This window comes from Gorilla gorilla, chromosome 7, assembly GCF_029281585.2.
Source record: "Gorilla gorilla gorilla isolate KB3781 chromosome 7, NHGRI_mGorGor1-v2.1_pri, whole genome shotgun sequence".
Lineage (NCBI taxonomy): Eukaryota > Metazoa > Chordata > Mammalia > Primates > Hominidae > Gorilla > Gorilla gorilla.
In genome coordinates, this window is record NC_073231.2 from 105482381 (window position 1) to 105507629 (window position 25249).

At 35.4% G+C, this 25249-nt stretch overlaps 1 protein-coding gene and 1 long non-coding RNA gene across 15 annotated transcripts in view; one reads left to right on the top strand and one right to left on the bottom strand.

The window, feature by feature from the left end:
- Positions 1 to 25249, top strand: part of VPS13B (vacuolar protein sorting 13 homolog B) — an 869944-nt gene that overhangs the window by 646446 nt on the left and 198249 nt on the right. For all 14 annotated transcript variants that reach the window (XM_031013639.3, XM_055348088.2, XM_031013638.3 and 11 more), the window contains exon 35: positions 11563 to 11700. In XM_031013639.3, coding sequence (XP_030869499.3) covers positions 11563 to 11700 — 138 coding nt within the window. The remainder of the gene's footprint in view (positions 1 to 11562; positions 11701 to 25249) is intronic.
- LOC134759110 (uncharacterized) overlaps positions 2777 to 25249 on the bottom strand; it is a 37095-nt gene continuing 14622 nt past the window's right edge. The window contains exon 3 of the long non-coding RNA XR_010135018.1: positions 2777 to 3061. This is a non-coding gene — a long non-coding RNA (uncharacterized lncRNA). The remainder of the gene's footprint in view (positions 3062 to 25249) is intronic.

Below are 25249 nucleotides of genomic sequence, written 5' to 3' on the forward strand. Positions count from 1 at the left end.
ATCTTGATTTCATTTAGTTATTGTGACTTTAAGAAAAAGATTGAATTATATGCCTCTTTAGAATTAAAGGTTTTGTTAATATCCCTGGAAAGGCTTAGAATTAACCTGTGACTTTAATGTCATAATGATCACACTCTAAACATTTATCTGGAAATTTAGCTGCTGTGAACATTGCTTGCTGGCTAATAATATGAAATAAAATTATTACTTTGACAGGAATTAGCAAGAAAGTAGATCTCTTAAATGAGAGGCATTCTAGTGTATCACTCAGAGAGAAAGGTGATGAGAAGGTTAAATAAGAAATGACCCAACCAACTGAGGGAAATAATATTATATGAGGAAGGGTATTAGAACAGAAATCAGAAATCTTGACTTTTAGCCTTGTTTCTAATGCCAAAGCTCTTTCATGCAAACAACTAAATTTCTTGGTGCTTTAGTTTTCTAATCTCTAAAATGGTTTAATAATATCTGCTGTTAGTCAATTAATGGTTAAATCTGAGTTTCAAGTGAGGTGATATTTATGAAATTACGTGGAAATATGAAACATTATTCAAACGTAAGTTGGGACTTCAGTGATTATTAGTATTAAAAGGGAAACTTTCATTTTTAGACATGAGGAAAAGATTAGTGCCCTGGCCTTTGTGACTCCCATTGTAATCATCAACATTTACTTAAAACAAATGAAAATGGGGGGAATCATTTAAAGGCAGTGATTAGCTTTAATGTTACAAAACCCAACTTTGCTTAGAGCAGAAAACAGGTTTACAGTTGGGATTAAGTTGATCTTCCTTGGATATGTGACTTCATTTTTTTTTTTTTTTTTCACTGAATAGCACCTTGTGCTTACTTGTGCTGAATTTTAATCAAATGTTGGCCACATTAGAATTTAATATGAAACAACCAAATTTTAATAAGAAAGAGATCAAGGACAACACAGAGCAGCACATAAAATGAATTAAAGGGAATTAATTGAATTGATATTTCACATATTATCTGCTGGTTATACTTAATATTCATTAAGTATAAAGAATACACTTCCTTCTAGCAAGATATGAAAGACTTGGTTCTAAAAGTAAGAGCAAGTGGACATTGATGTTCAAACATTCCAGCAGCCAATTTAATCCCTTCCTTTTCCTGTTACTACGGACTGCAGACCTGGGGTTTCAAACCAGGAAATCTCTTGCCCTTCCCATCACATCTTATGACGTGCAGAGTAGGTACAGAATCGCAGAGCATGTGAAATACTGCTTATAGAGTTAGCCAAAGGTCTGGATATCCACAGGGAGATGGTGGCACTTACCTTGCATCCAGAGCAATTTGGAACTGGTTTCTTGGTTGATTTTTGCTGTCCTGACATTGGATTATTATTATTATTATTATTATTATTATTATTATATTTTTTTTTTTTGAGACAGAGTCTTGCTCTGTCACCCAGGCTGGACTGCAGTGGTGCGATCTCGGCTCACTGCAAGCTCTGCCTCCCGGGTTCACACCGTTCTCCTGCCTCAGCCTCCCTAGTAGCTGGGACTACAGGCGCCCGCCACCACGCCCGGCTAATTTTTTGTATTTTTAGTAGAGATGGGGTTTCACTGTGTTAGCCAGGATGATCTCGATCTCCTGACCTTGTGATCCGCCCGCCTCGGCCTCCCAAAGTGCTGGGATTACAGGCGTGAGCCACCATGCCCGGCCGACATTGAATTATTATGATGTTTAATGGATCTAGATTCCTTCACAATTTAACTTGCAGGCTTTATAGAGCCTTCATGGACTACTTTTGCTTTTGTGGCTACATAAGAAAAAGAACAAATTAGCCATTTAAACTACAGATCAAAAAGTAAATATAGAAAATATATTTTCTCCAAGTAAGTATAGAAAAATGTATGAAACTCAGTAAGCTTGTAGCTTGCCTTTTACATGTCCAGTGATCAAGAAGTGACTGTTCTGATAGTGACCTCTTATTGCAGAGGATTACACTTGAAGCCGTTGAGCATAGCCAAAACCAATCACAACTTTGGCCTCTGGAAGAGGCTGCTTGGGAGCTTTAATAACATCAATTTCATAGATAGCCACAAATAAATGTATCATACTACAAATAAATGTAGCATGATAGGAATTTCCAAAATGCTGTCCTTTAAATTCTCTGTAAGTTCTATTAAGAAACACCTTTATTTGTTCTTGGCTGGGGATAAAAGGATTAAGCCAAAAAAAAAAAAAAACTGTCTAGGAACAACTTGTCTCAATGAATTGGGACACAGGAAGGGAGAGTAAGGAATCTCTAAGCACTCACCTGCTACCCTAACTCCTCTTGAGGTGTTTCCTCCTACCCTACTCTAGCTAGCTGCTTGATCATCCTTGAAACAGAAAACTCTTTGAAATAGAAGTTCTGATGTTTACTTGTAAATTATTTTAAAGCCTCATTTCAGTCCCTTCTTTGAATAAAAGTTGATACACCCAGACACCTTTGGAAAAGGAATCAGCACTCTAACTTCTAGTTTAGAAAATGGAAAGCAGTCTATTTTGGCTTGCAGATGATTTACTTCCTTGATACAACACTGAATACATAACGAAGTCCAATTACACTGGATACTTCTAAGTGCTATCCACCAGAGACAAAGAGTTTTGATACTTTTTACAATATGAATAAAGAGCACTGAATCTTAAAAAGCAAAGTGTCATCAAAATCTGTTTATTTCAAAGTAAAATATCTATTATAAAAGGGACCAGAGTGAGACTTTTAGATCAACATCATTTTCCTCTTTATTCTCACTTCTCTTTCTCTTCTTCGTGTCCATAAACTGCTGTTGTGTTAAGTGCTCTCTTGGCTGTGGTAGGTGCTGCTATTTCGCATTTCACTGGTAGGAAGGCATAGGGAGTCCCGAGGAGGTGGGTTAGGATTGTAGATGGAATCAGTGGGCCCGGTTGGTGATTTGAAGTGACAGCCAGTCTTTGCCTGCTTCCTAGCCTTCCAAACCAAGGTGTCTCCATCCTTCCCATCCTCTGCCCCAACTGGCCTTGTCAGATGCTTTTCCTCACTGTACTGTCTCCTCCCTGCTTTCAGGTACTATTAGGTTCCAAGCATAAAAGGTTAAAAAGAAGAAGAAGAAAAGAAGTGAATTCAATTTCAGAGTTTCATTTTGAGTTGGCTGCACTGAATCATGTTGTATTTTACACAATTCAAGTAGTAACCAAAGACATACTTAACTCTATGAATGTTTGCTAAGGGTTAAAAGAAATAGTGAGCAGCACTTCAAAAGACAACTTTTATCAGATTTGCTGGAAGCCCTGCCAAACAATTAAGTGAAATGAAGGGTTTTTTCTGAAGAAGAGCAAAACTACAAACAAAACGAATGCAGTCTTAATCAAGTCTTCATGAAAGTCTTGATTCATCTGGGAACTGAGTTGGGGCTTTCTGAATCCTCTCTTTAGGTATTCCTTATGACATAATATGATGAGATTTGGAGCAGGGGATTGGGATTTTTTTGGTTTTGTGTTTCTTTGAGACCTGGTCAACCCAGAAGAAAAACAATTATTACAGCTTTGTCAATACAAATGCCTTATGAAAGTGAAATCGAACTCACTCTGAACCAAATTTATGGCTGTGGGCAGTTTGTCATTTATTCTGACACACTTCCTACCTTCTTTTTTTTTTTTTTTTTGAGTGTTTTATTTTTTTTTTATTTTTTTTATTTTTTTTTTTTTACATTTTTTTTTTATTATACTTTAAGTTTTAGGGTACATGTGCACAATGTGCAGGTTAGTTACATATGTATACATGTGCCATTCTGGTGCACTGCACCCACTAACTTGTCATCTAGCATTAGGTATATCTCCCAATGCTATCCCTCCCCCCTCCCCCAACCCCACAACATTCCCCAGAGTGTGATATTCCCCTTCCTGTGTCCATGTGATCTCATTGTTCAATTCCCACCTATGAGTGAGAATATGCAGTGTTTGGTTTTTTGTTCTTGCGATAGTTTACTGAGAATGATGGTTTCCAATTTCATCCATGTCCCTACAAAGGACATGAACTCATCATTTTTTATGGCTGCATAGTATTCCATGGTGTATATGTGCCACATTTTCTTAATCCAGTCTATTATTGTTGGACATTTGGGTTGGTTCCAAGTCTTTGCTATTGTGAATAATGCCGCAGTAAACATACGTGTGCATGTGTCTTTATAGCAGCATGATTTATAGTCCTTTGGGTATATACCCAGTAATGGGATGGCTGGGTCAAATGGTATTTCTAGTTCTAGATCCCTGAGGAATCGCCACACTGACTTCCACAATGGTTGAACTAGTTTACAGTCCCACCAACAGTGTAAAAGTGTTCCTATTTCTCCACATCCTCTCCAGCACCTGTTGTTTCCTGACTTTTTAATGATTGCCATTCTAACTGGTGTGAGATGATATCTCATAGTGGTTTTGATTTGCATTTCTCTGATGCCCAGTGATGATGAGCATTTTTTCATGTGTTTTTTGGCTGCATAAATGTCTTCTTTTGAGAAGTGTCTGTTCATGTCCTTTGCCCACTTTTTGATGGGGTTGTTTGTTTTTTTCTTGTAAATTTGTTTGAGTTCATTGTAGATTCTGGATATTAGCCCTTTGTCAGATGAGTAGGTTGCGAAAATTTTCTCCCATGTTGTAGGTTGCCTGTTCACTCTGATGGTAGTTTCTTTTGCTGTGCAGAAGCTCTTTAGTTTAATTAGATCCCATTTGTCAATTTTGTCTTTTGTTGCCATTGCTCTTGGTGTTTTGGACATGAAGTCCTTGCCCATGCCTATGTCCTGAATGGTAATGCCTAGGTTTTCTTCTAGGGTTTTTATGGTTTTAGGTCTAACGTTTAAATCTTTAATCCATCTTGAATTGATTTTTGTATAAGGTGTAAGGAAGGGATCCAGTTTCAGCTTTCTACATATGGCTAGCCAGTTTTCCCAGCACCATTTATTAAATAGGGAATCCTTTCCCCATTGCTTGTTTTTCTCAGGTTTGTCAAAGATCAGATAGTTGTAGATATGCGGCATTATTTCTGAGGGCTCTGTTCTGTTCCATTGATCTATATCTCTGTTTTGGTACCAGTACCATGCTGTTTTGGTTACTGTAGCCTTGTAGTATAGTTTGAAGTCAGGTAGTGTGATGCCTCCAGCTTTGTTCTTTTGGCTTAGGATTGACTTGGCGATGCGGGCTCTTTTTTGGTTCCATATGAACTTTAAAGTAGTTTTTTCCAATTCTGTGAAGAAAGTCATTGGTAGCTTGATGGGGATGGCATTGAATCTGTAAATGACCTTGGGCAGTATGGCCATTTTCACGATATTGATTCTTCCTACCCATGAGCATGGAATGTTCTTCCATTTGTTTGTATCCTCTTTTATTTCCTTGAGCAGTGGTTTGTAGTTCTCCTTGAAGAGGTCCTTCACATCCCTTGTAAGTTGGATTCCTAGGTATTTTATTCTCTTTGAAGCAATTGTGAATGGGAGTTCACTCATGATTTGGCTCTCTGTTTGTCTGTTGTTGGTGTATAAGAATGCTTGTGATTTCTGTACATTGATTTTGTATCCTGAGACTTTGCTGAAGTTGCTTATCAGCTTAAGGAGATTTTGGGCTGAGACAATGGGGTTTTCTAGATATACAATCATGTCGTCTGCAAACAGGGACAATTTGACTTCCTCTTTTCCTAATTGAATACCCTTTATTTCCTTCTCCTGCCTGATTGCCCTGGCCAGAACTTCCAACACTATGTTGAATAGGAGCGGTGAGAGAGGGCATCCCTGTCTTGTGCCAGTTTTCAAAGGGAATGCTTCCAGTTTTTGCCCATTCAGTATGATATTGGCTGTGGGTTTGTCATAGATAGCTCTTATTATTTTGAAATACATCCCATCAATACCTAATTTATTGAGAGTTTTTAGCATGAAGGGTTGTTGAATTTTGTCAAAGGCTTTTTCTGCATCTATTGAGATAATCATGTGGTTTTTGTCTTTGGCTCTGTTTATATGCTGGATTACATTTATTGATTTGCGTATATTGAACCAGCCTTGCATCCCAGGGATGAAGCCCACTTGATCATGGTGGATAAGCTTTTTGATGTGCTGCTGGATTCGGTTTGCCAGTATTTTATTGAGGATTTTTGCATCAATGTTCATCAAGGATATTGGTCTAAAATTCTCTTTTTTGGTTGTGTCTCTGCCTGGCTTTGGTATCAGAATGATGCTGGCCTCATAAAATGAGTTAGGGAGGATTCCCTCTTTTTCTATTGATTGGAATAGTTTCAGAAGGAATGGTACCAGTTCCTCCTTGTACCTCTGGTAGAATTCGGCTGTGAATCCATCTGGTCCTGGACTCTTTTTGGTTGGTAAACTATTGATTATTGCCACAATTTCAGCTCCTGTTATTGGTCTATTCAGAGATTCAACTTCTTCCTGGTTTAGTCTTGGGAGAGTGTATGTGTCGAGGAATGTATCCATTTCTTCTAGATTTTCTAGTTTATTTGCGTAGAGGTGTTTGTAGTATTCTCTGATGGTAGTTTGTATTTCTGTGGGATCGGTGGTGATATCCCCTTTATCATTTTTTATTGTGTCTATTTGATTCTTCTCTCTTTTTTTCTTTATTAGTCTTGCTAGCGGTCTATCAATTTTGTTGATCCTTTCAAAAAACCAGCTCCTGGATTCATTGATTTTTTGAAGGGTTTTTTGTGTCTCTATTTCCTTCAGTTCTGCTCTGATTTTAGTTATTTCTTGCCTTCTGCTAGCTTTTGAATGTGTTTGCTCTTGCTTTTCTAGTTCTTTTAATTGTGATGTTAGGGTGTCAATTTTGGATCTTTCCTGCTTTCTCTTGTGGGCATTTAGTGCTATAAATTTCCCTCTACACACTGCTTTGAATGCATCCCAGAGATTCTGGTATGTTGTGTCTTTGTTCTCGTTGGTTTCAAAGAACATCTTTATTTCTGCCTTCATTTCGTTATGTACCCAGTAGTCATTCAGGAGCAGGTTGTTCAGTTTCCATGTAGTTGAGCGGTTTTGAGTGAGATTTTTAATCCTGAGTTCTAGTTTGATTGCACTGTGGTCTGAGAGATAGTTTGTTATAATATCTGTTCTTTTACATTTGCTGAGGAGAGCTTTACTTCCAACTATGTGGTCAATTTTGGAATAGGTGTGGTGTGGTGCTGAAAAAAATGTATATTCTGTTGATTTGGGGTGGAGAGTTCTGTAGATGTCTATTAGGTCCGCTTGGTGCAGAGCTGAGTTCAATTCCTGGGTATCCTTGTTGACTTTCTGTCTCGTTGATCTGTCTAATGTTGACAGTGGGGTGTTAAAGTCTCCCATTATTAATGTGTGGGAGTCTAAGTCTCTTTGTAGGTCACTCAGGACTTGCTTTATGAATCTTGGTGCTCCTGTATTGGGTGCATATATATTTAGGATAGTTAGCTCCTCTTGTTGAATTGATCCCTTTACCATTATGTAATGGCCTTCTTTGTCTCTTTTGATCTTTGTTGGTTTAAAGTCTGTTTTATCAGAGACTAGGATTGCAACCCCTGCCTTTTTTTGTTTTCCATTTGCTTGGTAGATCTTCCTCCATCCTTTTATTTTGAGCCTATGTGTGTCTCTGCACATGAGATGGGTTTCCTGAATACAGCACACTGATGGGTCTTGACTCTTTATCCAACTTGCCAGTCTGTGTCTTTTAATTGGAGAATTTAGTCCATTTACATTTAAAGTTAATATTGTTATGTGTGAATTTGATCCTGTCATTATGATGTTAGCTGGTGATTTTGCTCATTAGTTGATGCAGTTTCTTCCTAGTCTCGATGGTCTTTACATTTTGGCATGATTTTGCAGCGGCTGGTACCGGTTGTTCCTTTCCATGTTTAGTGCTTCCTTCAGGAGTTCTTGTAAGGCAGGCCTGGTGGTGACAAAATCTCTCAGCATTTGCTTGTCTGTAAAGTATTTTATTCCTCCTTCACTTATGAAGCTTAGTTTGGCTGGATATGAAATTCTGGGTTGAAAATTCTTTTCTTTAAGAATGTTGAATATTGGCCCCCACTCTCTTCTGACATTTATAATTTTGATAAACATTCATTGTCAGGCTTCTCCTCTGCTCATGCAAAAATACTGCATGTACACCCTTATCAACCATCCATGGGGGAATTTGTTTCTTCTCCTTCTCCCCCAATATAAGATATTATCATTTTTTTAAGTTATGCTAATCTATGGATGAAAAATTGTATTTCTTGTTTTAATTTGTATATCCCTGATTAAGAGTGAAGCTGAGCAGAGTTTTCCTATTTTTCATAAAGCAGTGCTCTCCAGGAGGATTCAACAGCTAAAGGTAAAACCAAAAGCTTAAAAATGCTTTAAGAAACTATAGGAACATATATAATTACCTAGGAATAAATTCATAAAGTAAAAGTTAACAGATTTTTTACCATATGTGTTAAAAAAGTATGTGTGCAAAAAGCATCAGAATACAGTTAAATGACTGCCTCTTCATGTGAGGAAGGCTTTGCTAAATAAGGCAAACAAAACACTAATACTCAGAATATATAAGGAGCTCCTACAAATCAGTAAGAAAAAGAACTCAAGAGAAAAATGTGTAAATAAATTCTTTGTAGATGAGGAATCCTGAATGGCCAATGAATGAAAATGCTTAACCTGCTGGCTTTTTTTCCCCTGTTAACAATATAAAATAACTGTCTTATGTCAACCATATAGATCTTCTTGATTCTCTTAAACAATTATACAGATTATTTATTTATTTATTTATTTAAACATTAATCTGTTGCTGGATATGTAGGTTGTTTTCTATTTTTGCTATGATAATTCTCCAGTATGTTTATTTACACACTTACCTGACTTCTTATTTGGATTAAATTCCTACACATTAATTTCCTAGGTCAAGTGACATACACATTTAAAATCAGTTATGTATTATAAAATACTCTCCAGAAAGGAATTAATGAGAGTGGACCTCTCATCACAAACTACCAATACAGGCATTATCGGGTGTTTTTTTTTTGTTCTTGTTGTTGCTGTTTTTGTTTTTGTTTTTATTTGAGACAGGATCACACTCTGTAGCTCAGGCTGGCATGCAGTGGCACAATCACGGCTCACTGCAGCCTTAACCTCCCAGGCTCAGGTGATCCTCCCACATTATCCTCTCAAGTAGCTGCTACTATGGGGACTACAGGCATGGCAGGTGCCACCATGCCCAGCTAAATTTTTTTGTATTTTTTTTGTAGAGCTGGGGTTTCACCGTGTCACCCAGGATGATCTCAAACTCCTGGGTTCAAGCAATATGCTCACCTCGGCCTTCCAAAGTGCTAGGATTGCAGACCCGTTGTCAGTTTTTTTAGTCTTAGCCTATCTGATAGGTGAAAATTTCTATCTTATTTGAAAAGATTTGTTTCTTTAATTATTAAGATTTAGTATATTTTAATGTTTGTATTTTTAAAATGTTTATATGCCATTTGCTTTTATTGTTTTGTTTAGTAATTTTCATTTATTGCTTATTCTATCCTCCACTGGTTTTTCTGTTGGTACCTATATTGAATATGTGAACTCTTTATATATTAATGGTATCCCTTTTCTTTTACTGTCACATGTGTTACAATTTCATCTTTTTTGTCATTTGACTTTTTATTCTGTTCATGGTGTTCTTTCACAAAAGTTTTGTGTGGTCATATATGTCAGCCCTTATGTTTTTTAGTTTTGGTGTCTTATTGTTATTATTGTTGATATACAATAGGATAGTTAATGCGCGTTACCTCAGTATACATTATTTTGCTACTTGGAATCTATTTATAGAAAAATGTAGAAAGTTGATTAAATATGCCACAAGGATAACGATTCTCAGTGCCATGTAAGTTTGAATATGCAGTTACTCTAACTTGTTTTACTTATCCTAAGTCTTACTTGTCAGTTTTTTATACATCACATTAACATTTCTACATCAATTTAATCATCTCTGTTCATTATTTTATTTATATCACTTAAGATCTGTGTTTTCTCTATTAGATCACTGTTTTATCTCCACATTGTATTCTCTTCAAAATGAAGAGTTATGTCTCCTTGTTTAGATCTATCATGGCACCACTTACCTGATAATAACCACTTTTGATGATAGCTGTGGTGGTGGGACCCAAAATAGATGCCCAGGTCCTAGCAGGTTACATAGTTCCTACAAACTGGTTGTAGATCCTATCAGCAACAGACTTTTTAATCATCCTTTCACCAGACTTGACCATTATATTTAAAAGAGAGAATAGTACAGTGTTACTATGAAATGGATCTACTATGCATATTCTCACTGCTTTAAAAATCACTGATGATATAAAAAGAGAAGACTGCACTAGCTTAGTGTTTGATCTTGACCATATAGATCTAACGTCATGATCAATTGCTTTCAGCATTTTCTTTGAAATCACATAAGGTTCATATGTGCCAAATTTCATAAGGATCACATGATAAGGTCAAGAAATACAAATTCCAAGGCAGAATTTATATGCCCACTTCACATATGACAGCAATACTAAATAACCATATGTTGAATATAATACACTGTATGTAAATGCTGTTCTTGAAAGCAATCCAATCAATAAAACCTAAAATAAATAATACTTTAATAACACATTTGAAATAGACTGAAAATGGAATAGATGGACTCTATGGCAAGAACATACCTATAAAACTGACATTCAGAGGCCATTAAAACACAGAGAGTAAAACAATCATGAAACGAAAGAAAAACTGTGAATATTTAGAAGTTTTTTAAAGCCTACTACACTGTATGCCAAGATACAGCAGTCGTTTTTATTTAAAGAGCTATTTCAATAAAAGCTGTGGATTCCTAAGTATTAAAAAGCAAATTAAGTTTACCACAACCAATAGCCAAAAATACTTTTTAAAAAATATACAATATTACCCAGAAAATTTTAAAAATACATAGTATTAAACAGAAAAAAGTCTAAACAGAAAAAAAGTCAAAACAGAAAAAGCTCATTTTCGTTATAATTAGGATTATTAAGAGACTGACCAATTTTATCAATTTAAAGAAGGTTGTAGGAAAGCTACTGAGGTTAACTTCAAAGGTCTAGAAGTAAAAAGTGATTGTAATGTCAGTAAAACTCTTAAATAGATCAAATAGCCCCTAAGTAGTACTAATCTACTGTATCTTTGAAAATGTGTATGCTTTTTTTAAAGCTGACAAGATTGCCCTTTTTTCTTTGTTTTTAATATCACATTTTAAAAAATATCCAACTATTAAACTGTAAACAGCAGCTCAGAATATAGAAACTTTACCTTCCCTCATTTGTGATATGAATTCAGATTTGAACATTTTTTTCCTCTTTGTTCTGGAAAACATGGTTTTGTCATCCCACATTGTACAGTGATAGTTTATCTTTTTCAGCACGAGTGCTTGTTTACTGTATGTGCACAAACAAATGAAACAATGAAGCTTGCATACAGTTATTTAACCAGTTTTTCTCTCATTTATTAACTCAAACTCATATATCAAAATGAGATATTTGTGATGTAACTGATGTTTTTAATTTCAATTTTGTCACTTTAGATCCTGGGAAGACTCTGCCTGAAGCCCTTGATTATTGCACTGTTTGGCTACAGACAGTGCCTGGAGAAATAGACAGCAAAAGTGGTATTCCACCTTCCTTTATAACACTACAGATTAAAGACTTTCTGAATGGACCAGGTAAGAAAGTCATAAAATTTACGTGTGTGTACATTTTTTATGTGAATATATTAGCATGTATATAGGATCTGTTAGTAATCTTGACATTCCAAGCAAAAAATGAATAGTTCATTTTTTCCCAGAGGTATATGCTTTTCAGGCTGCCCATTTTAGAGATCAAAAGGCAAATATAAATATGCATTAAGAATTACCTTCAGTCTGACAAAAAGGTAGTTATCAATTAAAGAATAGTTGACTGGAAGCCAAAGCCCCAATATTTTATTTCTACCTTTCCTATTAATTAACTGTATGATCTTAGGTGATTGATCTAATCTTCTATACTTCAGTTTTCTTACCTGTATATGAAGAGGATAGACTGGATGGATGAATGGATAGGAAACATGATATATATATACATAAGATAGTATACATAGATAGATTAGATTTGATAGTTAAATGTACCTGTTTCACATGCTTAGCAAAGTGCTTGAAACATAGTAATTACTCAGTTTTAGATAGATACAGATATCAAAAATTTTTGAGAGCTAATTATGTCCCAGGCACTATGCATTTTAGGAGTATGTACTATAGTTATTCTTATTTTATGAATAAGGAAGCTAACACTTAGAAAAGTGAAGTAAATTGCCTAAGGTCATAGTGACAGAGGAGCCATTCAAACCTAAGTCTTTATGACTCCAAAGACTAGAGCTTAACTTCTGTACTACACTAATATGGGCATAACTGAAGTTTATTTCTTTATTCCTCGATCTTCCTCCTCTGTCTTTTCTTCCTTCATCTCATGTTCTTCCCCCTCTTCTGTTATTTCTCCCTCACTTCCGTATAGTCTTAGCTATTTATTTAACAAAAATTATTACATTTCACTTTTTGTTTTGTTATTTTATACTTACAGTGCTTCAGAGTGTTACCCACGAAATGAGTATTAGTTTCTTCCTTAAGAATTTTATTTCATTTTATTTATTTATTTATTTTTTGAGACCATCTTGCTCTGTTACCCAGGCCAAAGTACAGTCGTGCAATCATAGCTCCCTGTAGCCTCAATCTCCTGGGCTCCAGCAATTCTCCTGCTTCAGCCTCCCAAGTAGCTGGGACTACAGATGTGTGCCACCATGCCCAACTAGTTTTTTTTATTTTTAGTAGAGATGAGGTCTCGCTATGTTGCCCAGGCTGGTCCTGAACTCCTAAACTCAAGCAATCCCCCTGCCTCAGCTTCCTAACATGCTGGGATTACAGGTGTGAACCACTGCTCCTGGCCATTAAGAATTTAAAATAGGCTGGGCATGGTGGCTCACACCTGTAATCCCAGCATTTTGGGAGGCTAAGATAGGCAGATCACTTGAGACCAAGAATTCCACACCAGCCTAGCCAACATGGTGAAACCCTGTCTCTACTAAAAATAACAATAAAAATAAAAAATTAGCTGGCCATGGTGGCACGTACCTGTAGTTCCAGCTACTCTGGAGGCTGAGGCACAAGAATTGCTTGAACTGGGAGGCAAAGGTTGCAGTGAGATGAGATCACGCCACTGCGCTCCAGCTTGGGCAACAGAGCAAGACTCTGTCTCAAAAAAAAAGAAAAGAATTTAAAGCAATGATTTTACAACTGTCTTAAGATCTCTAGCAATACCCCGCAAGGCATGAATTTTAAGTAAGGAAAAATATTTATATATAGACTTTGTTGAGTACATGTGTTGTGGCGTGCTAGTGTACTTATGATCCATACTACAGATGGAGAAAGCCAGTCATGGATTAAACAGAGACTGAAACCATCTCCACTGCCTTTGTCACTGGGGATGAATTCTTCTTCAGCATGTTTTTCTAGTGCTGGGATTGTAAAGGTGTAGAAGTATGAAGAACTATTTCTAATCTTGATAAACTCTAGATATGGTTTTAAATATATGAAGGAAAGCAAGAAACTGAAGGATAAGCAAGTCATTAAAGTGTAGGAAGAAGCCTTTGGAGTGAGGTAATAGACTGAAGAAGGTGAGTCCTAGTATTTGGTTAGTAAGCAAGAAGTACCATATTTCATTCCATCTAAGCCACTAGCAATTGTAAAAAAAATTCTATATGCCACTAAAAATGAAAAAAAATATGCTCTTTACACTGTGATACAGGGCCTTTTTATTACATCAGTTTGAAGACACTTCCTGATTTCAGAGTTGTTCACACATGAAAGACTGAACACAATAGAATAGATGCAATAGGGTAAGAACACGTAGTTAGTTCATGGAAGAGTGACAGGCGAAACTTGGATTTACTTATTTCTCAGTTTTAGTTTCACATTCGTTTTGTTTTTAGGCACACTTTGCTCATTTTGGCTAGAAAATTATCTTGTAGTTTACATTTGATTGATTTGTTTGTAAAAAAATGGAATTTGAAAGTTGATGGTAAATTAGATACAATATTTTCAAGGCAACCAAATCAATTGAATTTTAAGAGAAATGCCAATGAATAAATGAAAAATTATGTAGTTACAATTCTGGCATTTAACATGACTCAGTAGTAGAAATGTGATTTTTTTTTTTTTTTTTTTTTTTTTTGAGACGGAGTCTCATTCTGTCACCCAGGCTGGAGTGCAGTGGTGTGATCTTGGCTCACTGCAACCTCTGTCTCCCAGGTTCAAGCGATTCTCCTGCCTCAGCCTCCCGAGTAGCTGGGACTACAGGCACGCACCATCACACCCGGCTAATTTTTGTATTTTTAGTAGAGGTTGGGTTTCAGCATACTGGCCAGGCTGGTCTCTAACTCCTGACCACATGATCCGCCCACCTTGGCCTCCCAAAGTGCTGGGATTACAGGCATGAGCCACCATGCCCAGCCAGAAATGTACTTTTCTTTTTTTTTTAATCATACTTTAAGTTTTAGGGTACATGTGCACAACGTGCAGGTTTGTTACATATGTATACATGTGCCATGTTGGTGTGCTGCACCCATTAACTCGTCATTTAACATTAGGTATATCTCCTAATGCTATCCCTCCCCCTGACCCCCACCCCACAACAGGCCCCGGTGTGTGATGTTCCCCTTCCTGTGTCCATGTGTTCTCACTGTTCAATTCCCACCTGTGAGTGAGAACATGCGGTGTTTGGGTTTTTGTCCCTGTGATAGTTTGCTGAGAATGATGTTTTCCAGTTTTATCCTTGTCCCTACAAAGGACATGAACTCATCCTTTTTTATGGCTGCATAGTATTCCATGGTGTATATGTGCCACATTTTCTTAATCCAGTCTATCGTTGTTGGACATTCAGGTTGGTTCCAAGTCTTTGCTATTGTGAATAGTGCCGCAATAAACATATGTGTGCATGTGTCTTTATAGCAGCATGATTTATAATCCTTTGGGTATATACTCAGTAATGGGATGGCTGGGTCAAATGGTATTTCTAGTTCTAGATCCCTGAGGAATGGCCACACTGACTTCCACAATGGTTGAACTAGTTTACAGTCCCGCCAACAGTGTAAAACTGTTCCTATTTCTCCACATCCTCTCCAGCACCTGTTGTTTCCTGACTTTTTAATGATCACCATTCTAACTGGTGTGGGATGGTATCTCATTGTGGGTTTGATTTGCATTTCTCTGATGGCCAATGATGATGAGCATTTTTTCATGTGTTTTTTGGCTGCATAAATGTCTTCTTTTGAGAAGTGTCTGTTCATATCCTTCGCCCACTTTTTGATGGGGTTGTTTGTTTTTTTCTTGTAAATTTGTTTGAGTTCATTGTAGATTCTGGATATTAGCCCTTTGTCAGATGAGTAGGTTGCAAAAATTTTCTCCCATTCTGTAGGTTGCCTGTTCACTCTGATGGTAGTTTCTTTTGTTGTGCAGAAGCTCTTTAGTTTAATTAGATCCCATTTGTCAATTTTGGCTTTTGTTGCCATTGCTTTTGGTGTTTTAGACATGAAGTCCTTGCCCATGCCTATGTCCTGAATGGTATTGCCTACGTTTTCTTCTAGGGTTTTTATGGTTTTAGATCTAACATTTAAGTCTTTAATCCATCTTGAATTAATTTTTGTATAAGGTGTAAGGAAGGGATTGAGTTTCAGCTTTCTACATATGGCTAACCAGTTTTCCCAGCACCATTTATTAAATAGGGAATCCTTTCCCCATTTCTTGTTTTTGTCAGGTTTTTCAAAGATCAGATAGTTGTAGATATGCAGCATTATTTCTGAGGGCTCTGTTCTGTTCCATTGGTCTATAGCTCTGTTTTGGTACCAGTACCATGCTGTTTTGGTTACTATAGCCTTGTAGTATAGTTTGAAGTCAGGTAGCGTGATGCCTCCAGCTTCGTTCTTTTGGCTTAGGATTGACTTGGCGATGCGGGCTCTTTTTTGGTTCCATATGAACTTTAAAGTAGTTTTTTCCAATTCTGTGAAGAAAGTCATTGGTAGCTTGATGGGGATGGCATTAGATCTATAAATTACCTTGGGCAGTATGGCCATTTTCACGATAGTGATTCTTCCTACCCGTGAGCATGGAATGTTCTTCCATTTGTTTGTATCCTCTTTTATTTCCTTGAGCAGTGGTTTGTAGTTCTCCTTGAAGAGGTCCTTCACATCCCTTTAAGTTGGATTCCTAGGTATTTTATTCTCTTTGAAGCAATTGTGAATGGGAGTTCACTCATGATTTGGCTCTCTGTTATTGGTGTATAAGAATGCTTGTGATTTTTGCACATTGATTTTGTATCCTGAGACTTTGCTGAAGTTGCTTATCAGCTTGAGGAGATTCACAGCCGAATTCTACCAGAGGTACAAGGAGGAGCTGGTACCATTCCTTCTGAAACTATTCCAATCAATAGAAAAAGAGGGAATCCTCCCTAACTCATTTTATGAGGCCAGCACCATCCTCATACCAAAGCCTGGCAGAGACACAACCAAAAGAGAGAATTTTAGACCAATATCCTTGATGAACATCGATGCAAAAATCTTCAATAAAGTACTGGCAAACCGAATCCAGCAGCATATCAAAAAGTTTATCCACCATGATCAAGTGGGCTTCATCCCTGGGATGCAAGGCTAGTTCAACATACACAAATCGATAAATGTTATCCAGCATATAAACAGAACCAAAGACAAAAACCACATGATTATCTCAATAGATGCAGAAAAGGCCTTTGACAATATTCAACAACCCTTCATGCTAAAAGCTCTCAATAAATTAGGTATTGATGGGTCATATCTCAAAATAATAAGAGCTATCTATGATAAATCCACAGCCAATATCATACTGAATGGGCAAAAACTGGAAGCATTCCCTTTGAAAATGGGCACAAGACACGGATGCCCCCTCTCACCACTCCTATTCAACATAGTGTTGGAAGTTCTGGCCAGGGCAATCAGGCAGGAGAAGGAAATAAAGGGTATTCAATTAGGAAAAGAGGAAGTCAAATTGTCCCTGTTTGCAGATGACATGATTGTATATCTAGAAAACCCCATCGTCTCAGCCCAGAAATGTACTTTTTACAGTAGCTGTACTTTTGTGTTTCTTAAGATACTTTTCAAAGTTAGGAATTAAATATATATAATTTCTGATTTTATGTCCATGCTGTAATAGTGATAATATATTTAGAGATTTAAACTTTTAAGTAAATGAATTGAAATAGTTATTTTACAGCAGCACTTCTCAAACTTGATTCTGCATTTGAAGCTTCCCTGGGGAGTTTGTTAAAATGCAAATGGTGATTTAATAGTTCTAGAAGGTAGGGCTTGAAAGTCATGTCTAAAAAGCTCCCAGATGAAGTAGATGCTGTTGGTCTGGGACTGTACTTTTTGTAGCAAGTTTTATATGGCTCTTATCAAACTTCTTTTTAAAAAATTATATGTATGACTTATCATATATGATTTTTGTTTTTAGTATCAGTCACAGTCTTTGAGAGCCAAACCACAGATATTTTGGCGAACAGGACAGGGTAATGATAAAGAAAGATGAATGGTTTTTAGAATGGTGCTTTGATTACGGAAAATCAAATATAATATCCAATGAATGATTTAAGTTCTTCAAAGTCTAAAACATTTTAAACAAAAGTACTTTTTTTATTTGAGAGAAGATTAGTTTAAATGATATATCAGCTGTGTGTGACTTCTTCTAAAACACTAACCTAACAGCCTTTAACTGTTCCAGAATTTACTAGCTTAGACAAAAATTTTCCTACTGTAAGCAATTTGTGATTTAGAGTAGATAAGTAGATGTTATTTCATAGAGTAATTATATTGTCTCACTACACAGCCAGATTGGCATGCTACTACATTAATTTAGGAATCAAATGGCTATAGAAGATAGTGAGACTTGCATACCACTAATTAAATGGGAATAACAGGACACATTAAAACAGCTTTTACCATACGAATGTATTATTTTATAGATTTTGGCAACTCAAGGAAATTTTATTTTTTCCAGCTCTTAGGGAATAGGATACTAAGAGGAATGTCATTTATGTTGAGATTGGGCAAACAAATTTCAGCTTTATAATGTTCCCAATAACATTCCCTTTCCTTGAAGAAAAAGCATTACAAAAAAATAATAAAAGCACTACAAGTAATACTTTTCATTTTTAGGTAATGTCATTGTGTTATCATTAGAAATCTTTAGCTATTATTATGTTTTAATCTGTATGCATACCTATTTAAGTATCATTCCAGAGAATGTCTTGAACTGTATTAGTAATTTCCACCTATTTTTTTCTTGTTCTTTAATGAAGGGTATAGTAACAATGAAAGTTATGACCCTGAATTAAACAGGCATGGTGATATGTGCCTGTAGTCCTTGCTACTCAGAGAGCCGAGGTGGGAGGATTGCTTGAGCCCAGGAGGTCAAGGCTGAAGTGAGCTATGATCATGCTACTGCACTCCAGTTTGGGCAACAGCATAAGACCCTGTCTCAAAAAAAAAAAAAAAAAAAAAGTTACAATCCTTAAAGGTAGAGGGAATACTGATTATAACTGCCCAACCTTAAGCTTTCTTCAAAAAGATGTAAACTTCACAGCTTTTGAAATTTAGCCTTTTAGATTTATTTTGCAGGGATTATTTTCTCTAAACAAGGTGATACAAATGCTGCTCTTTAGCATTTGTTTTTAGAAAAATAATGTAGAGTTCTTGAGTATTCCCCTATTTCTTCTGTTCACCTAATGGTACCTTAATAGAGCAAATGGTAGGTCCCAACTTCTACATCAAAAACTCTTTCAAAGCTCTCCCAACCCCCCACCTTTTCCCCTTGTACCCATTAGCAAGGTCAGTGGCTTGGAGAAACCTGGAAAACAGCAGCTACCAGAAACCCACTAGAATAATATCTCCAGCAGGTGATAGATTAGTTGGAACAAATTGGAACCATTGCAGTTCAGCAATCCTGGTTTCTTTCAAGCTGTTTTTAAAATGTCGTCATTTTAATACACAATCTAAACCCTGCGGAACAGTCCACAGCAGGTTAATTTGAATCATATGATGTGTCACTGCCCTCAGCTGACATGAGCTCTATTCCATGTGTGAAGCCATAATAAATCCATTCCCAACCGAGGAAAATTCCCCGTGAGAAGGTGAACTAATCCAGGCCTCACACTGGCATGCTAGCCCTCCATAATTGAAAGCAGGGCCACCTGTTCCCAGCACAGTTAGCCTATAGAAAAAATTAGCATTAGATCAGATACTTCTTATATTGAAAAATCAATCATACTTCTTGCAAATTCAAATTCATCTGTGAAGTGTTTGGTATGACATCATACAGAAATGTAGGAATGTGCCCACTTGATCCCATTTTAAAAGTTTTTTTAACCATAGGATTCCTTAACTTTGAAATGCAATTTTTTTTTAATTTAATGAGAGCTGACACGTGAGAAGAAGAACTGGAAATGGTGCAGATTTTTCTAATTAACTCAGGGTTATTTGCAAAAACATTTGAGCTCTCTGGTATTTTTTTCATTGTTCTTTCACGAATTTTTGAGCCACTGTCATTGTAGCCATGAAACAACATTTAAATGACAACAAAGAACAAAAATGCCACATTGGGAAAACATTCCCAAGTCATTTATGTTTTATTATAAATTAATGCTTAGCATGTCACATTCATCATATAATTTAAATAACATGGTTATATCAAACACAAGACAATGAATGCAATTTCACATTTCTTTTAGTGTAGTATATATGGTGTCTATATTTGAAATGCATGGCCACTGGTCTTTTTCTCCTAATAGACTCACTTCTTTAGTCTCACCCTGTTTAACTCATTCATTAATTTACCTGTCTAGTTGTCAGTGTTTCTGATTTCATTCTGGCTTCTGATTGGTTTCATCTCTGGTTTTATTTGATTTTGATTTTAAAAATCTGTTGACTTGAACTGGTTATAATCCTGTTTTGAATACAGTTTTCTCCTTATATTGTATGGATTAATGTAACTATTTTATAGGTTATAATGATTTTCATTTCTACTTTAAAATAATTCCTAAACATTCTTAAATGATTGCATTTCCACAAACCTTTCTGATTTGAATGAATATTTGTACTTAAATGCTATAAAATAGTAAAAGAGTTCTTAGGTACAGTAACACACCATTCAAATAGGTTTGTTTATATGAATATAAAGTAGAAATTTTAAGTTGTTTACCCCCAAATAGATGTATATTTTGAGTGCTTTTGCCTTTCTTGGTTAACCCTGCTTTTATGTTATTACTGAATTTATTACTCAGTGGGGATTAACTCAGACATATCTGAAGGTAACTGATTCAGGAGGATTGAGATACCTGGAAAAGATTAATCAAATAGTGTCTCGATTTTTCTGGAGTAGAAAATGAGGAATAAATAATGTGATTTTTTAATCTTTAAAATTTTTTTCAATTGTAAATTTCAAATGGATTTTTGGTTACCTATTTCAAGCTTTATTGAGGTATAATTGACAAAAATTACAAACATTTAAGGTGTACAATGTGGTGTTTTGATAAATGCGTCATTGAGAAGTGATTACCATATTCAAGCTAATTAATATATTTATCACCTCACATAGTTACAACTTTTTTATTTGTGGTGAGAACCCATAAGATCTCCTCTTTTACCAAGTTGTAAGTATATAATACAGTAGTATTTATTAATTTTAGTCATAATGCTGTAGATTAGATCTCCAGAGCTTATACATCCTGCAAAACTGAAACTTTGTACCCATTCACCAACCTCTCCATATTGTCCCTTCCCCTAGCCCCTGGCAACAAACATTCTAATGTCTCCTTTTATAAGTTTGACATTTTTACATTCCACATATAAGTGAAATCATGCAGTATTTGTCTATTTCTGTTTGGTTTATTTCATTTAGCATAATATCTTCAAGTTCATCCATGTTGTCTCAAATGGCAGGATTTCAATCTTTTTAAGGAGTGAATGCTATTCTATTGTGAATATCTACCACATTTTCATCCTCTGTTCATCCACTGATGAATACTTAGGTTGATTCTACATCTTGACTATTATGAATTGTGCTGCAGTAAACATAGGAGTGCAAATATATCTCTTCAGCACACTGGTTTCATTTCCTTTGGATCTATACCCATTAGTGGGATTACTGGATCATATGGTAGTTATATTTTTAATTGATTGAGGAATCTCCATATTGTTTTCCATAATGGCTGTACCAATCTATATTCCCACCAACAATGTGCAAGGATTTCCTTTTCTCCACATCCTTGCCAACACTTGTTATGTTTTGTCTTTTTGATAATAGCCATTCTAGCAGGAATGATGTGGTCTTTCATGATTTTGATTTGTATTTCTCTGATGGTTAGTTATATTGAGCCCTTTTTCATATACCTGTTGGCCATTTGTATGTCCTCTTTTGAGAAATGTCTATTTAGGTCTTTTTCCTATTTTTAAAATTTGGTTCTTTGTCTTCTTGCTATTGTGTTTGAATTTCTCATATATTTTAGACATTAACCTCTTATATAGTTTACAAATATTTTCTCCTATTCTGTAGGTTATCTCTTCATACTATTGGTTGTTTTCTTTGCTAGGCAGAAGCTTTTTAGCTTGTTGTAATCCTATTTTTGCTTTTGTTGCTGGTGCTTTTCAGATAATATCCAGAAAATCACCGTCCAGACCAATATCATAGAGCTTTTCTCCTGTGTTTTCTTCTAGTAGTTTCATAGTTTTTGGTCTTACTACATTTAAGTCTTCAATCTATTTTGAAGCTTTTGGGTTTGTTTGTTTGTGTTTTTTTATTTTTGAGTGACGGAGTCTCACTCTGTTACCTAGGCTGGAGTGCAGTGGTGTGATCATGGCTCACTGCATCCTCTAACTCCTAGTGTCAAGGGATCCTCCTGCCTCAGCCCCCCAAGTTTAGTTGACTTTTGTACATAGTGAGAGATAAGGATCTACTTTCATTCTTCTGCATGGGCTAGCTAGCTTTCCCAACAGCATTTATTGAAGAGACCATCCTTTCCCCATTTTGTGTTCTTGACACCTTTGTTGAAAACTAATTAGCTAATACATGGATTTCTTTCTGGGTTCTCTATTCTGTTCCATTGGTTTGTGTGCCTATTTTTATGCCAGTACTATACTGTTTTGGTTATAGTTTTATAGTATATTTTTTGAAGTCAGACAGTGTGATGCTTCTAGCTTTGTTCCTTTTGCTCAGGATTGCTTTGGCTATTCAGGGTCTTTTATGGTTCCACATAAATTTCAGGATTGCTTTTTCTATTTCTGTGAAGAACGTTTTTGATACTTTGATAGCAGTTTCATTGAATCTGTAGATCAATAGCATGGGCACATCAATAGCATGAGTAGGATGGACATTTTAATAATATTAATCTTCCAGTTCATGAACACAGGATATCTTTCCATTGATCACCACTTTATAGTTTTCAGTGTACAGATTTTTCACATCCTTGGTTAAATGTATTCCTAAGTATTTAATAATTTTTTTAGCTATTATGAAATGAGATTGTTTTCTTAGTTTCTTCTTCAGATAGCTCTCTGTTATTGTATAGAAATGCTATAGGTTTTTGTATGCTGATTTTTAATCATGCAAATTCACTGAATTCTAACAGTTTTTAGAATGTATTAATTCTAACAGTTTTCTGGTCAAGTTTTTAAGGTTTTCTATATATAAGAAAACCTTAAATGTTATAAGGTTATCTGTGGAGACAATTTAAATTCACTTTTTCCTATTTGGATTCCTTTTATTTCTTTCTCTTACCTAATTGCTTTGTCTAGGATTTCCAATACTATGTGGAATAAGAGTGGTGAGAATGGCCATTCTTGTAGGGTTCTAGATTTTAGAGAAAAAGCTTTCAACTTTTCCCTGTTCAATATGATGTGACCTGTGAATTTGTCACATATGGCCTTTATTGTGTTGTGGTATGTTCCTTCTATACCTAATTTTTTGAGAGTTCTTATCACGAAGGGATTTTGAATTTTGTCAAATGCTTTTTCTGCACCTGTTGAAATGATCATATGGTTTTTGTCCTACATTCTGTTAATGTGATGTATCACATTTATTGATCTGCATGTGTTGATCATACCTGTGATGACACCCACTTGATCACGAGTAGATTTTTAATGTATTTTAAATTCAGTCTACTACTATTTTGTTGAGGGTTTTTACATCTATGTTCATCCTGGATATTGGCCTGAAGTTTTCTTTTTTTAGCATGTCTTTGTCTGGTTTTCATATCAGGCTAATACTGGCTTATAGAATAAATTTGGAAATATTTCCCTCTCTTCAGTTTTTTGGAAGAGTTTGAGAAGAATTGGTGGTATTAGATATTTAAGTACTGAGTAGAATGCAGTGGTGAAGTCATTGGACCCTGGGCATTTTTTTGATGGGAGATTTTTTTATTACTGATTCTATCTCCATACTCATTATTGGTTTGTTCAGATTTTCTGTTTCTTCATTATCTATTCTTGGTACATTGTATGTGTCCTGGAATTTATCCATTAGGTTATTCAATTTGTTGGCATATAATTGTTCATGTTATTCCCTAAGGATTCTTTGTATCAGTTGTAATGTCTCCTTTTTCATCTCTGATTTTATTTATTTGAGTCTTCTCTTTTTTGTTCTTAGTCTAGCTAAAGGTTTGCCTGTTTTTTCAAAAGACCAGTTCTTTGTTTCTCTGATCTTTTCTATTATTTTTGTAGTCTCTATTTCATTTATTTCTGCTCTGATCTTTATTTTATTTCCCTCCTTCTACTAATTTGGGGCTTTGTTTGTTCTTGTTTTTCTAGTTCCTTGTGTTGTAATGTGAGATTGTTTATTTTAGCTCTTTCTTCATTTATACTGTAGGTATTTACTGCTGGAAAATTCCCCTCTTAGAACTGCTTTTGCTATATCCTTTAGGTTTAGGTATATGGTGTTTCCATTTCATTTGTCTCAAGAAATTTTTAAATTTTTCTTTTAATTTCTTCATTGATTCATTGATCATTCAGGAGCATGTTATTTAATTTCCATAAACTTGTGAATTTTCTGAAATTCTTCCTGTTATTGGTTGCTAGTTTTATACCATTGTTGTCAGAAAAGATACTTACTATGATTGCAGTCTTCTTAAATTTGTTAAGACTTGTGATCTGTCTTGGAGGATGTTCCATGTGCAATTAAGCAGAATGTGAATTCTGCAGCTTTTGGATGGAACATTCTGTATATGTTTGTCATGTTCAAATGTTCTAGATTGCAGTTTAAGTCTGATGTTTCCTGTGTAATTTTCTGTCTGGATGATCTACCCATTGCTGAAAGTAAAGTGTTAAAGTCCTCCACTATTATTAAATTGCAGTCTATCTCTCCCTTTAGATCTAATAATATTTGCTTTATATATTTAGATGCTGCAGTGTTAGGTACCTATATACTACAATGTTATGCCGTCTTGCTGAACTAACCCCTTTGTCATTATATAGGACTTGCATTATCTCTTTTTACAGTTTTCACTTAAAATATGATATAAGTATAGCTACTTTTACTCTTTTTGGGTTTCCATTTGCATGGAATATCTTCTTTCATTCCTTCACTTTTAACCTATGTGTGTTCTTATAAGTGAATTGAGTCTCTTGTAAGCAGCATATAGTTGGGTGTGTTTTTATAATCTATTAATTTGCTCTTTGTTTTCATTGGTGAACATAAGCCATTTACATTCAAGGTAGTTATTGAAAGGTAAGGACTAAGTACTGCCATTTTGTCAATTGTCTTCTGGTTGTCTTATGGACTCTTTGTTTCTTCCTCTCGCTGTCTTTCTTTGTGGTTAAGTAAGTTTTCTCTATTGGTATATTTTGATTTCTTGCTTTTTAATTTTTTGTGTATCTGCATGGTTATCATGAGGCATATCAAAAAAATCTTATAGTTATAACAGGTTGTTTTAAGCTAATAACAATTTGTCTTTGATCATGTACACAAAAAACCTCTACTCTTATACTCCACTACCTCCCTCCACATTTTGAATGTTATTTAAAAATTTACATATTTGTATATTGTATATTCCTTAACAAATTAGTGTCATTAATATTTTTATCTTTGAACCTTTACACTAAAGATATAATTTACACACCACCATTACAATATTAGAATAGTCTGCATTTGATGGTATATTTTTACCAGTGAG